At 34.0% G+C, this 15,611-nt stretch overlaps 2 protein-coding genes across 5 annotated transcripts in view; one reads left to right on the plus strand and one right to left on the minus strand.

The window, feature by feature from the left end:
• Window positions 1-3,583, minus strand: part of ATP8A (ATPase phospholipid transporting 8A1) — a 44,919-nt gene extending 41,336 nt beyond the window's left edge. The window contains exon 1 of one of the 4 annotated variants that reach the window (XM_018505497.1): window positions 3,406-3,579. In XM_018505497.1, the coding sequence (XP_018360999.1) occupies window positions 3,406-3,429 (24 nt within the window). In that variant the 5' untranslated portion in view covers window positions 3,430-3,579. Of the gene's footprint in view, window positions 1-3,405 lie in introns of all 4 variants that reach the window. The other 3 variants (XM_018505500.1, XM_018505502.1, XM_018505501.1) reach the window with 3 other exon arrangements.
• Window positions 3,584-6,547: 2,964 nt separating this feature from the next.
• On the plus strand, window positions 6,548-13,821 carry cmb (combover). The gene is made up of 17 exons (XM_018505505.1): window positions 6,548-7,135; window positions 7,722-7,866; window positions 7,937-8,076; window positions 8,192-8,290; window positions 8,383-8,496; window positions 8,573-8,962; window positions 9,595-9,879; window positions 9,949-10,185; window positions 10,261-10,390; window positions 10,450-10,605; window positions 10,683-11,112; window positions 12,125-12,253; window positions 12,466-12,714; window positions 12,810-12,984; window positions 13,066-13,269; window positions 13,355-13,468; window positions 13,553-13,821. The coding sequence occupies exons 1-17, from the start codon at window positions 6,974-6,976 to the stop codon at window positions 13,709-13,711; spliced, it is 3,318 nt and encodes a 1,105-aa protein (XP_018361007.1). The 5' UTR covers window positions 6,548-6,973; the 3' UTR covers window positions 13,712-13,821.
• Window positions 13,822-15,611: the final 1,790 nt, after the last annotated feature.

A 15,611-nucleotide genomic window follows, 5' to 3' on the forward strand; every position in this document is an offset into this window, starting at 1 on the left:
CTGGTAAAAACTATAAAACTGCTGCTTTAAAATATAAGAACATGAAGGTGATTCGGTATCGATGCATCTCTCTTCTTTTACTTGATTTAGTCATTTCACTCTTCCTGTCTGATTCACTTTTATTTGAATTATCATCATCGTTCTTTTCAAACTTACTACACTTTTGAAGATGTTGTTTCAGTCGTGGAGCTTTTCCACTAACTAATGTTCCACAAGCAATTTCTGCTTAATAATGTTGTCAACTGTACAAGATTCAAAGCAAGCCCATACAGGGCCCTTATGTCTCCCTCTTAATGTATTTTTACTCAAAATAATCAAATCTATTTATTTGATTATTTTTAATAGAAAAGACCAGGTTTTTTTGCCGGTTTTTTTCCGGAAAATACCGGTTTTTACCACTGGCATGGACTTTATCCAAAAAATGTGGACTTTTGCTAACCCTGTTATTTCACCATGCAATTATATTATATTATATCGTATTATATTATAATCAACTATATTATATTATCATATCAAATATTATATATTATATCATATCAAACACTTTTCTCACAGTATTATTTGCACGAGTGAAACTGTCGTTTGCCTTCATTCAAAAAACAAAATCTAATGACATTCACAACGAACAAAGACATTGCCTACAACTGAGGCAGTGAATTTGAGGTGTCTCTCGTAATAATTGCGAGACATTTACGAGACATTCACCAATTTTGCCGGAAATTTAACCCCTCGTGTGTCACGCGAATCGGTGTTGGCCAGGATGCTCGATTTCGGCGGAAGTTAGGATCAATACTCACGCCCGAAGTAAAGCATCGCTATCGCATCAAATTTAAGAATGTCCGTGCTGTGTTGGTGCACCACGAGCTGCACAAAGACGCCGCAACGGTGTCGCCCGGCCAGGTCAGAGAAATCGATGCATTATGCAACAAGTAGCCAGTTGTCGCTTGCGCTTTGAAAATTCCAGAAATGCATCCCGGCGAATGCAAAATCGCCGGCAGGACACGTCGCGATAGAGTATCTCTTCTCTTCTGTGTACTCTTATTCGCGTCAATGCTGAATGCATCCGATAAATTTATCGTCCGAGGTTTTCGCGAGACAATTCAATTGTCATTGCGAAACTAACTGTTAAATGCATGCAGTCACGCAAGGAAACGTCGCGTATTTTCGCCGTTTACGAGCAATAATCAAAAAGAATTAGAGATCACCTCTAAAGAGCTTTGATCAAACTCCAATTAATTCATTAAGTGACATCCATAGTGTTTTTAGCAATATGAATAGAACTATTAATTCTTGCTGCTATTTTAATTACAAAGTATACTGTTAGAAATTATAACGCCAAGCGTTCTGTCGATTGAGTTAATCGCCGACTAAATTAATCAGAGTTCGATTTAAGTCGTTCTAATGTCCATTTCTATCAAATAAATTAATTTTAATCTCGGTTTAATTTACTCTTTATTTTTTCTAATTTTTAAAATAAAAAAAAGTAAAAAGTAAGTCAAGAAAAATCAATCTACATTGATATAAATAAACATAAGAGTAGCATTACCAAGCGTTTCTGTCAAACTAGGCTAATTATTATGCTCTTTTCTTGTGTGTGCATTTCATTCCTGAATAACGTTACATGTAAGAATTCTTGGAAAGTATTACTCTTTATTTTTTCTAATTTTAAAACTAGAAAAGCATAAAAAATAAGTTTAAGTCAATTGGTGCGTTCGGGGAGAAGCTATTAACGCTACTTCAGTCATTCTATCTTCGTTGTTTATTAGACGTAAAATAAGGATAGAATGACATAAATAGCGCTAATAGTGTCTCCCCGAACGCACCTAATATTAAAATTAATCTACGTTGATAGAAATAAACATAAGAGTGTCATCATCGAAAATTACCAAATGTTTTTACTAAACTAATTATTATAAAAGCTAATTATTATGCTCTTTTCACTGCGTGTGCATTTTATTTCCGAATTAATATTAACCGGAGTTCGATTGAAGTCGTCCTAATGTTCATTTATATCAATACAGATTAATTTTAATCTTGGTTTAATTTATTCTTTATTTTTTATAATTTTTAGAATTAGAAAAAGACAAAAGTTTTAAACATTAAGAGTTCTTGGAAAATTCTTTTCAATTTATTATTATTAGAATTCTAAGATAAAATGTGAGTCGACTGAAAACCTTTCACTCAACTTTCACCTGCCAGTGACGCGCGCAGTAATCAAGAGACAACACCACGTATAGTTGACGAACCTTAATGTTATGAAAAAGGAAGCAAAGAAACGCATTTCTTACTGCGAAGGATCGTTCTCCGTATCGTGCCAGAATAACGAGATCTATTCTGATGCCTTCAGACACTCACAAGCCGTCTTGGAGCGTGGGGAAAATGTCAAGGATAACAAATAAATATTTAGCAAAGCTAGTATTTATTTGCTGGCGTATTCTTCCTCTACGGCAAAAAAGCAACATGATTCCGTAACGGGACCACATTATCACAATGCCCGGAAAATAACAGTTATCCAAATAAACCGTAGTTTAAAAGCTTGTGATTTAAAAATTGTACTTAACCTCGTGCCAGATTACACAATAGAAATTGAGGATTGTAAATCAGAAAAAAATATGATTATAATTTTTTAATAATTTTAATAATTGCAGATTTAACAAATTAAATAATTCTAATTTTAATCCGTGTTTCTCTGATTGTGATTGAGAATTCTAATCTTCAACTTACAATTCTCAATTTAATTCCAATGCAATTTCTGATACAGGCCTTAAGAAACATGTTCGTTGCTTCGCAAAGGGAAAGGAAATCGCCTCATTCGCATCAAGGCCATGACGGCTTTAGACCTGTCGCTGATTTAGGGCGACTTCGATCAAAGACTGTGATTAACTTAATCGAGAATTAATTCGACCAGCAAGTTCAATCGACTGTCCATAAAATTTTCATTATCGTAATCCACGATCTAATCTTTTTTCTACATATCAGGCAATAAAAAATTGACAATTCCATCTAGATTGATGAAATAATACAGACATCGTTTGACAAGTTAGGCCTACTTTCTACCAATGTAGATTTACTTAATTTAATCTCGAATTAATTAATTCTTTATCTTCTTCTAATTCTTAGAAAACTATAAGAAAATAAAAAAAAAAATAAGTTAACCCGAGATTAAAGTTCGTCACATATATTGGCAGAAATAGACATTAATCATCAATCAAGTTGATCGAAGTTCAATCGGAGTTACCTTTTCGACTATCCCTACATGGGCCGCCCTTCGCCCTGTGTTTGACATCTCCCACCTCCCGCGTTCTAACCTCAAACCCTGTCGCAGTGTGCGAACACACTATGGGGAAAGCAGATAGAGAAAGTGAGAGGGAGGGAGAGAGAGAGAGAGAAAGCAAACACACTTACCTGTGCGTGGTCGCGTGTCCGCATTTGCCTATGCCGTCGCACGCGTGCCGCCAGCTTGTCGGCATTTCACCGCTTGTCGAGAGATAAATCCGCGCGTACACCAAGGAAGCGTGGCCCGTCGTCGTCGCCGTCGTCGTCACGCACGCAGCCACGCACGATACTCGTACGCACGCCGCACGCGAACGCGGGCGCGAACGCACGGGCCGCTGCCTCGCGGCCGCATGGGGGGAACACGCGTCCAATTGACAGATGGATGACAGATGGGAATGAGGATGATGAGGATGACGATGACGGGGACAAAGAGAAAGACAAAGGGACGAACGAGAACGCGTTGACAGGAAGATGTTCCTCGTCGTGTCTTTTCTTTTCTTTTTCTCGTTCAAATTTCGCCCACGGGACGCGATGCGACTCTCCGTAGCCTCCACGATTATCCAAGCCGCGATCCGCGAGCGAACTGTTTCCTAACACGCGAGACTCGAGAGTCGGCGAGAGTCGCGCGAGTTGCGATGGTTGCGAGCGAGCGCCGCTCACGAGGCACGGCCGCGCGCCGCTCGTCGTAGGCGTTGATGATGACCCGACGTGGACTAGATATACCACGCTGTAAAGACGCCTGTAAAGCACCGCGAGGGACGCGTCCATTTATTATTAACTCCTCGTGGATGCCACAGGCGGGAAACGCATCGTCGCCTCCTCGCGCGCTGCGCCGTCGACCGATGCCGGGGTCCTCTTTGCGTGCGCCAGGTAGCAGCAGCTATCGATCGTCGAACCATCGTGATAGCCATCTGGGAATAATTCAGACTCTTGTATGTTTATTTTTAATTAAAAAAAAAAACCCTCATATATATACGTGTGATTTGTACTCTGTTTCGAATCAGCTCCAGGTGTAGCCAAGATCGACAAATGATAAGTTCAATGATTTTCTTTAGCGGCAGCGGATGAAAGTTCTTCAAATTCTTGGAAATTTTATACAGCCTACGTGTCTTGTGAAAATTTTGCATAATTTTATAATATAATTTATCATGTATACAATTAAATTATATTAGTTATATAGCGTAATATAATTCATGTAATTCGACTTAAATCGAAATAAAATCCAATTTGTTCCTACGACGGAAATGTGAAACGGCATCTTCGACATCCTCAGTTTCTATTTTTAAAATCTGATCGCCAGAACTTTTTTCGAAACGTCTTAATTGGTCTTAGCGTAAAGAAACTTTGGAATTTCTTAAAAAGGAACCGAAACTACATCAAAGTTCCGAAAATAACATGCTAATTTTATAAGATTATAAATTAAAAAATTCAAACATTATTATATATACGAAAGTCTTTATGAACATTATTATATATAAAAGTTTTTAGATTGTTTTCTTTTCTCTCTCTTTTATTTCTTATTATTATAAAAGTTTCTTTAATATTTTTATACAAAATTTAAATAATAGGGCTCTCAAAATAAAAAAAAATAATAATAAAATATATGAACAATGAGAGCGTTAATACAGCGTGGAAATTGGTGCGCAAATTCATATAAAATTTATATAATATATTAATCTACCATGAGTGTCGATATAAATTTCTTGGACGTTTCGATTTACTTCAAATCATCATCAGCAAGTTGTGAATAATTTTCATCGATGTCATTATAAAAATTCAGTCCGCACAAATGTTGGAAATATGTTTTAAATGAGACCGAGGATGAGTATAAATAATATGTTCATCCTCAAATTCACAACTTACTGATGATAGTTTGAAGCAAACCGAAACGTCCAAGAAATTTGTATCGACACTCATGATAGATTAATATATTATATGAATATTATATGAATTTTATATGAATTTGCGCACCAATTTCTGCGTTATATTAACGCTCTTATTACTCGTATACTTTATTATTATTATTTTTAATATTTTTAATTAGTCACAATATAATTATTAAGTAATATTAATATACATATATAACTCACCTTGCATCAGCAATAATTTATTAACATTGCGATTTCTCCTGTTTTCTTTAAATTCCTTCACATTTCATGACATACTAATATCCATTTCCACCACCAATGTATGTTAATTTTGATTTAAATACACTGAAGTGAATAAATATATTTTATATTCATTGACTTTAATTTATTCGATTCAATCTACTTTTTTATTTTTCTTTAGAGTTCTTAGAAAAAAATAAAGAGTAAATTAAACCAAGATTAAAGTTAGTTTTACAGAGAAACATAGTCGATACAAATGTTATTCTATCTTTCTTGGCATTTAATAAATAAAGATAATAGAACGACGTGCAACATTTGTGACGATTGTACCTATCAGAACAACGGCCTTGATTTACATTATTGATAGAGAAATGGACATATAGTTCATATTAGATCTGTGGACGATTTCGATCAGACTCCAATTTATTAATTTAATCGATTAACGTCCATTTCACTGTAGATTAAATTTTAACTCAACTTTTTCTCTCTCTCTCTCTCTCTCTCTCTCTCTCTATTTAATCTTTTTCTAATTTTAAGAATTAATCGAGTTATATATATTAAACCGAGATTAAAATTAAACTACAACATTTAGAAATAAACATAATTTAATCGACAGAACTGCCTAAAGCAAATCGTTTTTAATAATGTATTGCAATAATAATGCACTGTCTCCGATCTAATTTTGTTCGTATATATATTTACAATAAAAAATTAAAATGTACAATAAGAATCTAGTGAGCTGAGCTGAATGATAAATGCTATTATTATATACTATTATAATAACAATGCTATTACTATTATTATTTTATTTTTAACGCTAGGCTATCATACACACATACATGTTTCTATTTTTAATACTAGTTAGTTATATATTGATGATACAAGTATAAATATAATACATAAATGTAAACATATATAACATAAAAAAACTCGCAAACGTCTCAACACTTTAATGAGATCATTCTTAATTCGGAAAGACAATTAACATCAAACTCTTAAATTATTTAAAAAATGCCTATTTACAAAAATTAACAAAAAACTAATTCTATCCACGTTGAGAAAGCGGTACAGGTATTATTTGACGAGTTAATTGCCGATTAACTTAATCGAAGTTTGATCGAAGTCATCCCCTACAAACAACGTCAAGGGATATTTAAAAATGGCCGCAGTATCGGCGTATTAAGGAAACCAAGGGAAACGTACCCAAACGCACTGATCGTTGTCAGGGATACGACCGATGCGTCGATATTGAGATTTGCAATCATCGTAGCGAGTCACGTCGATGTACGCGCGTTCTATTTATAGCATTCCCGATTCTTTCGGCGCCGCCTGCCAAGTATTTTGACGTAAGACCAACCGGACGCGATTTCGCGTCATCGAAGTTGAGAATCACGTCCTCGTTGCATTTCCAATCTTCCCGTGCTCCTCTCCATCGAGAATCCTCGCTCGTGTCTTCCACTCACTACGCGAGTGTCTCACGTCCGTTCTCGTGCGGTTTCACCAGGTTTCATCCAGCTGTGAGGTTAAGCTGCGTAGTCAGTCAATAACCTCACGGTCTCGAGAGAGCTCCTTGTGCGAGGCGAACGGCGATGTCGCCCGGTGTCAACGGAGGGGGCGGGGGTGGAGGCCCCCGCAACACGGGCACCCTGCCGAAGAGCAATCGGAGGAGCGACAGGAACCGGGAGCGGTCCGCCGCTAATCAGCAAAACCGTTCGGTTTATCACGGCCACCCGCAACATTTTAACAACTTGGTAAATCCAGCGAGAATCTTGCTCATTACAGGGTTTTGCCCTGCTTTCCTTGTTTTCAAGTAGATTAAAAGAGAGATCCGTACTGATATGTAATCCATACTGAGAAAAAACAATAGAATATTGTATTATGTATGCATTTTTGTATTATTTTTGCTGGTTAAAGAAAAGAAAATTTTATTAACCACATTGATCATTTGAGCTTTATTTTGTATAATTTTTATTGTTAAAAATATTTAGTTGCTGAAGAGAAAATGTAATGATGAGAAAATGGTTGTAGTAGAGATTTAAAAAAGAGGGAATGATTTTATAAATAAGTTGTATTCCAAGTGGAATGATATTTAGTGAGAGAAGACGCCCCAAGTTTACCCTGACGGATATACGCTATTAAGCTGCTTTGAGCAGTGTCGAATTCGTTCTATTAATAGACTGCAGAATAGTGGGGTGTTTCTTACTCTAAGAATACATATTCACGGAGGTGAATCTGCAGTAGAGCTACGAGTATTTCTCCCAGTACACCCATAAGCTTATTTCTGTTCCACGTTTGCAATAGCTTAATCATTATCTGAAAAGAAAATTTGTACATTAGTTTCAACTAGATTGGCAAGTAGTAGCAAGTGAGTACGATCGTGAATCAAGAGTATCAAGAGAAGCTAAGAACAGCAACACGAGATCAGCCTCCTCGCAATTGCCTTCTTCATACTTTACAACGTATCAAGACTTATCTGACTTTGGTAAATATATTAATACATAATTCTATCTTTTCTGTTATATGTATATAATTTGTAATTTTACTTGTCGTAGCATCGCACAACTCAACGAGACAGTGTAATTACAGTATAGAAGACTGTACACCTTGGATAAAAATGATACCATTTACTGATCCCAGAACTCAATCACCATCACAATTACAGGGAACAAAGCCCTCCAATGTGAATAAAATGGTACTGTTATATTCATTGTATCTGAATATTTCTATTTTTAATTATAGTTTCTATAATTTTAATTTGATTGTAATTATATAATTTTTTATAATTATAATGCTTTATTATTTTGAAGCCCGAGAGAAGTCAAGTGGAAAGTCGCTTAAATCAGATCAGAGATTACATCAGAGTCACTGCAACAATGATAGACTCTCTTGATCAATCCTCTGATCCTGTGAGTATTATTCATACACAATAGTATAGTAAATATTTTATATAGAAAATTGTGTTTAAATTATTTTTTCATATTATAATTATATCTTATAGCGAGCACAAGCTCAGAGCGAAAAGTTAAGTAGAATGGTGGACGATCTTCACGACAGTGAGACAAAACTCTCCAAATTATTAGAGCAGTATCATAATAATGGAATCTCTGACGAGGTTATTAACCTTTAATGTTTTATCGAGACATAGATTGATTTTGTAAAACTAAATATCTTATTTTATGCACACGCAGAATGGCGAAAGAGAAGACATAGATGAATGCGGCGATGCTAGCAGAGAGATGCAATTACGAAGAAATATGGAAGAATATCAGAACAAACTTGCGCAGTTGCAAGAGCAGCAAGCTAGCTTAGCGGATATGCAGATGTGTGTCAGAGAAAGATTGGACAAGGCGCGTCAAGCACAACAAGTGCTTTTGCAACGAGAGAATCAGAGTACGCCTAATTCTGCTACCTGGGAAGACAACCGTGCGTCCCTGCCGAGTCCTGCTAATGTCGAGCAACTTGAGTCAGAAACGGCAGTATTGAGAGGCAAACTGGCACAACTACAGACAAAGAAGAAACAAATGGATCATCTTGTAGCGGAATTACAAGCCATAGAGACGTCCGACAGAGGCAGTTGTGTTAGTCTTAATTTTCATACAATACATATTCACAACATACATACTTTGCACAAATATGAAATTTATTCCATAATAATATTTTGTATATGTATAATATCATATTCACTTTTATTCTTTTTAATGTTTATAACTAATTGTATTCCACTTTAAAGGAAAAGGTATATTGATGTCTGTCACTCGTATAATTTTCAATTTATTAACGATTCTGCGCGATACGACAGTGGATATTTTAAAAACATTTTATCATTACTGAACTTTTCTGATTTTATCGTTGCTTATCATGACTTGCTCATGGTAACAACTCACGTATATATCCAGCGAACAATATCAACCGTGAATGTTCGGACATTTGTGTTTGTGTTTGTGAGCAGTTATCCTTTTTCTTGATTGTACCAAATTCGTATTAGTATTCGATTAGATTCGATGGTCGTAGCAATTAAACTTGTACGACTTTTATTAACAAACAATAATATAAACTTTTACGTTCACTGTTTGTTTGGAGTTCGTTCGCTAGGTGTATACACGGCTTAAGATCCCTATTTGTGAGATTTCTTATTATTTCTTATGATTTTTGTGTAAGTTATATTTGTCGTTCTTTTTTTGTTAATCTCGGATTTGTGTTAATTGTTCAGAGCTCAGAAGGTTCGAGAAATACAATAAAGGATAAAACCGCGGAATTGGAAGCGATGAAAGCACAACTTGCACATGTAAAGGCTTTAATGGAGGAAAATAACGGTACGAAAATTCGTGATTCTATTGACTTTTTTTCCGATCCCGAGCAAGATATTGATACGCACGATGAAAGTGCAATGAATGGAATTACCGAGGACATAACAAACATATCATTTGAAAATCGAAGCAATGACGTCAATCATACAAAACATCGAAGTTTGGAGTCTAACATCTCAGATATACGGGTAATGTCAACAATCTCGTAATATTTTAACATGATGTACATTATAGAGCACTCTTTGTTTATTTTCTAGACGCTGACATCAGAGCTTAAAGAACAATCAACCTTGCTACAAAGTACACGAGCCAAATTGCAACGCTTAAAACAACCATTATCCGCGACTGCTCATCTTGCTTCTTCGAACTGCCCATTCTCTCGCCCACCTCCAGCACTTATACCTCTAAGTGCAAACGAAAAGAAGCAGAGTTTTAATGTGGAGACTCAGTCTAAGCAAGCAAAAAGACATCAATTTGAAGATCTTATAAGAAAGGTTTATAAACGTTATATCTTTTAACCTTCTTTATGAAAATATGCAATTATATAAGTATCTCTTTCAAATAAATAGGAACCAACACAGCCTTCTAATATGAATCGGGATGTTCAAGGATTAGATCAAAACAGTCAAAGGAGCTCTGGTTCTCAAGCTAGTCATACCAGCACACCTGCAAATATCTGGCCATCTTCTGCCGCTGCAGGTAAACATTGTTATTATGCGTTACGATGATCAAACAGTTATTATGCATATTTTTAATAGGTGCAGGAGGTTCTAACGAGCAAAGTGTAGACGGCGTATCTACGTCAGAAAATTTATTGGATATTGGTCCACCCGCTGCTATCGAGAATGGTGGAGTTGTTGGAAATTTATGGACCTGTCCTATACCACCTCCGTCTATTAATCAAGGACAAACTGGTAAAGTATAATCTTAAAGATATTTTAAAAATTAAAAAGAAAAAGAGCAAAATGTTGGTATATTTCTTTTGTTGTAGCTACGATTGAGTATTATCGGCAATTATTATTGGGTTCGCAAGCTCATCAGTTGCAAATGATGGGCACAACAATGCAACAGTGCTGTCAACTTCTGTGGTCGCAGCAACGTGAATTACAATCCATGCGTGCTGCCATTGCTGAACTACAATTGCGATCACAAAATCAGACTCCGCAACGCATCAACAATGCTGAAACTCAGGAGGAACACTCTAATCTGAGCCGTAGCGTCCACAATCTCGGTGATACGTTGGATACGACCTTACCTCCCAGTTCATCCTTACCGAATCTCGTGTCGCTGCCTAATTCTTCAGCAGCGTTATCGCATACTCCAGTAGTTAGCTCTAACTTGCAGCAGCAACAGCAGCAACAATTGAACAATCAAGTACCTCCTGGTAATAGAGCGAACAACTACTGGGATAATTTTCGAAGGTAAAGAGATTGAACTCATAACTTGACGAATATGTGTCTCGTTAGTTTTGATTTATGAAATCATTTCATTTATTTGCGCATTGTAAAACGGTAGATTTGTGAAAAAAACATTTCATTGCGTATATTTATTCTTTCATAATTTTATTTCAGTATAGAAATGTTTTTTTCTAAAAAATGTATTTATTATTAAATCTGATTTCCAATATAATTGTTGTAATAGAAGAAGACAGATAAATACGAAATATTAATGAAAATTTAATAATATCATATTTTAATATTATTTATTATTGTAATATTAATTATATTACAATAACATATTATTGTATAATATTAATTATATTACAATAATATATTATTGTAATATAATTGTTTGTTTTATTAATTATAGTTTGTATTATTAATTATATTATTAGAAAATTTCTAATTACTATTCCGTATTTTTTCTGTACTTACTTCATACTTCTATATTTGTCCATAATATTTCATAGTTATCAGATTGATTGCATTCGTTTTCCATTTTTCTGTAAATCTAATGTATCACGTTTCATTTAGTAATAAACATCACAATCTACCTTTGCAACATTTTCTGTCTTATACTTCTTACTTATCATTACCCTTGTTTAAGATTGTATTAAACACGTATGTAGCCTATATTATAATTTCAATTACATAATCCGATGGTTAATACGAACAAAAATAAGTAAGGAAAACAATCATCGGAAGGTAATACATAGGTATGTAAATGGATTTTATGAGATTGGATAGGTATCATCAATATAAATTTTTCAATAACAAATGTTAATGCATGACAATGAATGTCTTAACACAGAAATTTCTTGCCATTTAACTACAGTTTCAAATAAAATTCTTTTCCGTCGTTTTAAAGTCGTTTTGTAACGAAACTTTTTGATTGATAATTGGTAATTGATTTTGGTATGGTCTGTGAATTTTTGCATAAAATATATATGCTATATATTGTCTTAATATTACATATATGTTTTTCGACTTCCAGTTATTCCCGACAAAATCTGCTCTCAGGAAATGTGAAGACAATGACCGATTCTCCAATGGCTGTAGCAAATTCAACGTGTTCCGCAAACACAACTAATACAAGTGGAATCAGTGTCAACAGTTCACTAATGTATGCAATACAAAATTAATTAACCTTCTAACCGTGTTCGGGTCTTTTTGGACCTGAGTTTTTTAAGAAGTTTTCGTAGAAACGATAATATTGTCAACAAAAATATCAATTTTGCGGTATATTATATTAAATCCTCTAAACACGATTAGAAGATTAAATTGATAATTGAAGCATTCTTTATGTAACACCTTTTATTTGTGTTTTGATTTTAGAAAAGAGCGGAATCGAGAGCAAGGATCTGATAATTTATCTCTACCATTAACTGGTGCAGAGACGCAATATTCATTGAACCTACAATTACCGTCAAATTTACAACAACAGGACAGAGAAAACACTACTATCCGTAGTAATATCATAACAAATGAAATGTCTCAACAAGTTGACAATCTTTGGGAGGAAGCTCATAGTTCTTTCCGATTACCGTCTGCAACGAACGATGATAATCTTTTTAATAACTTAAGGTTTGAATCTTCTTCGAAATTTATCAAATATGGTTGTCATATAGTCTTCATATTAACTTTTTATATAAATTTGTTTTTTATTTTACAATGAACAGCTCAGAGTTGAAAGAGGCAATCAGTTCGCTCATCGCAGTAAATAAGAGGCGACCCGATTATTTAATAATTATTTTAAGAGAGATTAAAGCTATTAGCGAGGACCACCGATTGCGATCTCATTTGTTAAGATCATTACGCGCTTTGCAAGACAAGCAAACATTAAATAATCCATTGGTTAGTACATAATTTGCAGATGTATAATATGTATCACTTCGCATATTGAATTTTGTAGCTATCAATTAACATTCTTTGCAGAATGAAGCACCTGACTTAACTCCGAGCGAAAGTTACCAATCTAGCGACGAAGATTCGGATGCAGATTTTGCTTTGGAAAATGCATCTATGATCGATCATTCGGCTATGCTCAAAATGGTTGTGATGTCTCAGATGTCTCATGTAGATACTGCCTCATCTCCAGTTTCGTCTCAAATACCGTTAATAGAACATTTGGAAATAACGGTAAATAATAATATCAAAGAGATACGGAGTACATTACAATACGCGAGAAATTATTTACCTAAATTATAATTTCTAATATTTTTAGGGAACATCTCCAGTTGAATGTGCGAGTGCGGTCCCTTCTATTTCTAAACCCGGTTATAACGAAGACTTAGCGGAAGCCGATCAATCAAGACCTGAATCTTCAGGAAATCAAAAAGTATATCCTCTTTTTTTCACTTAAATTTCTCCTCTAAATGAGTAACACACAGATCGATATTAAATATATTGTATATTGTTCCAGCTTCCTATTAGCGATATAGATAACGAGGAAGGACAAGAAGAAGCAGCATCTTATCCGATTACTGCTGAGGCGGTTACTCCTGACCTCGAAAGTCTAGCTGCTAAGACTGAAGATGAAAGAGCAGAAGATACTATTGACAATTTTTTTAGATTGCATTAAAAGATTTGTTATTAGATTGCTTTCGTTAATCACGATGTGATAAAATGCTATTTACACCTATTTTAAATGTAAAAGGAAAGTAGAGATGTACCGTAATCTTTGATAAGATATTAATTTACTATTGCTTCCGTTTACAAAGATATCAATTAATAAATAAATAAAGTCTGATATATAAATAGTAAAAGCTGTTAAAAACTAAAAATTCTTAGGCCGAATTCCACAACTCACGGTTACTCTTGATCGAGGTTTAACTTATTCATTGTCCCTTTCCAATTCTAGTATTGGAAAGAGATGAGAAACATGTTAAATCTCGGTTAAGAATTAACCGTGAGTTGTGGAACTGGGCCTTACTAATATCTGCCTATAGATCAAAAGAGTACACAAGATAGACATAATAAAAATAAGTTTATATTATACAAATATATATTACATCAATATATATAAATAATATAGAAGATACACGTACAATCTTCAAAAAATATGAAATTGATTGATTGGATACAAATAATGTAAAAATTAGCACTTGAATGAAAGCTTATAAGCTTTAGAGTTATTCATTCCCTAAGCATTATGTAAAAACGTATTTTTTCTCTAAAATATAAAATGGTTTGTGCGTTTCATTTGTGATGGAATTTAATGAAACTATATTAATGGCATGAATGACTGAATGACTTATATTCCGAATTCGATATTAAATAGACTCGTATTCTGACTCATATTGGACTAAACAGACTCTGAAATTGGAATTAAACAAGTTCTGTATTATTGTGAATTCAAAATTGAACAAACTCCGTATTTTAAATAAAAAAGGACTGTTTTGAACTTAATGGGATAAACAGATTCCCTAGGTTTTGTATTTATTGAACTAAATAGAATCCATCAAATCTAAACTAGATTTAGCTGAGAACTAGATACGCCTAAAGTGGAATACGAGAGAAGCCTGTTTTTTCCCAATTTCAAAATATGGAACTTGTCTATACTTATCCCTATAATTCTCTTAAATATAGCTACGTCCATAAGTCTCTAAAATGGAATTTTATAATTTTTTTTTTAATTTTAAAATACACAAATAGATTTTAAGATTAAAAACACTAAATAATTTAAATTTATATACAATATTCCGCTATATTCAAGATATGGCATATGAATAATATTGTAATAATTTCTCATAATTTAGATATTTATCATTAAATTGGATGCTTTCGGAATTATATTATTTTATCATTCTCTTATCAGTATTTATTGTATAGGGTAATTCCGGTATATACGCCGCATCTATCAAAAACTTAATTTATTAAGTATTATTTACTATATTTAAAATAAACAAACTATATAAGTAAAAACTTTGTACTGTTTACTATTATGAAAAAAATATTAGAAATCCGAAATATTTAGTTTTCGTATTAAAAAATAAACTTTTTGAAATCTTGCATTTTTGCTATAAACAGATAATGGGTGGGATATATGGCAAAAATGCAAGGGTTTCAACAAACTAAACAAAGAATACGAAAGCAAAGCACTTGTATTTTGCTCTCTATACAACATGCTTTACTATTCCTCTACACGTATGTATCACGAAATAACCACTAGGTCTTTTACACGCCTTACAGTAATCATTTTATGTAGATTATAATTTATGATGATGCTACTTGTTACACACACATAGTGACAAATCGATTCAACTCACAATAATTTCATTAATATTAACAGTAAGAAGCTGAAATTATAACTCAATACTAATATAACATAAAGGTATATAACAGAGTAGTTGCGAGAAAATTACCCCCACTCCTTCTATTTTTTCTGATTTCTGCGGCGTAAATCCCAGCGCGGCGTATATACCGGAGTTACCCTACTCCTTATTGCAAAACTGATACTGTAAGAAATAATTGATATTTTT

Source organism: Trachymyrmex cornetzi, unplaced genomic scaffold (assembly GCF_001594075.2).
Source record: "Trachymyrmex cornetzi isolate Tcor2-1 unplaced genomic scaffold, Tcor1.1 scaffold209, whole genome shotgun sequence".
In the NCBI taxonomy this organism is placed as follows: domain Eukaryota; kingdom Metazoa; phylum Arthropoda; class Insecta; order Hymenoptera; family Formicidae; genus Trachymyrmex; species Trachymyrmex cornetzi.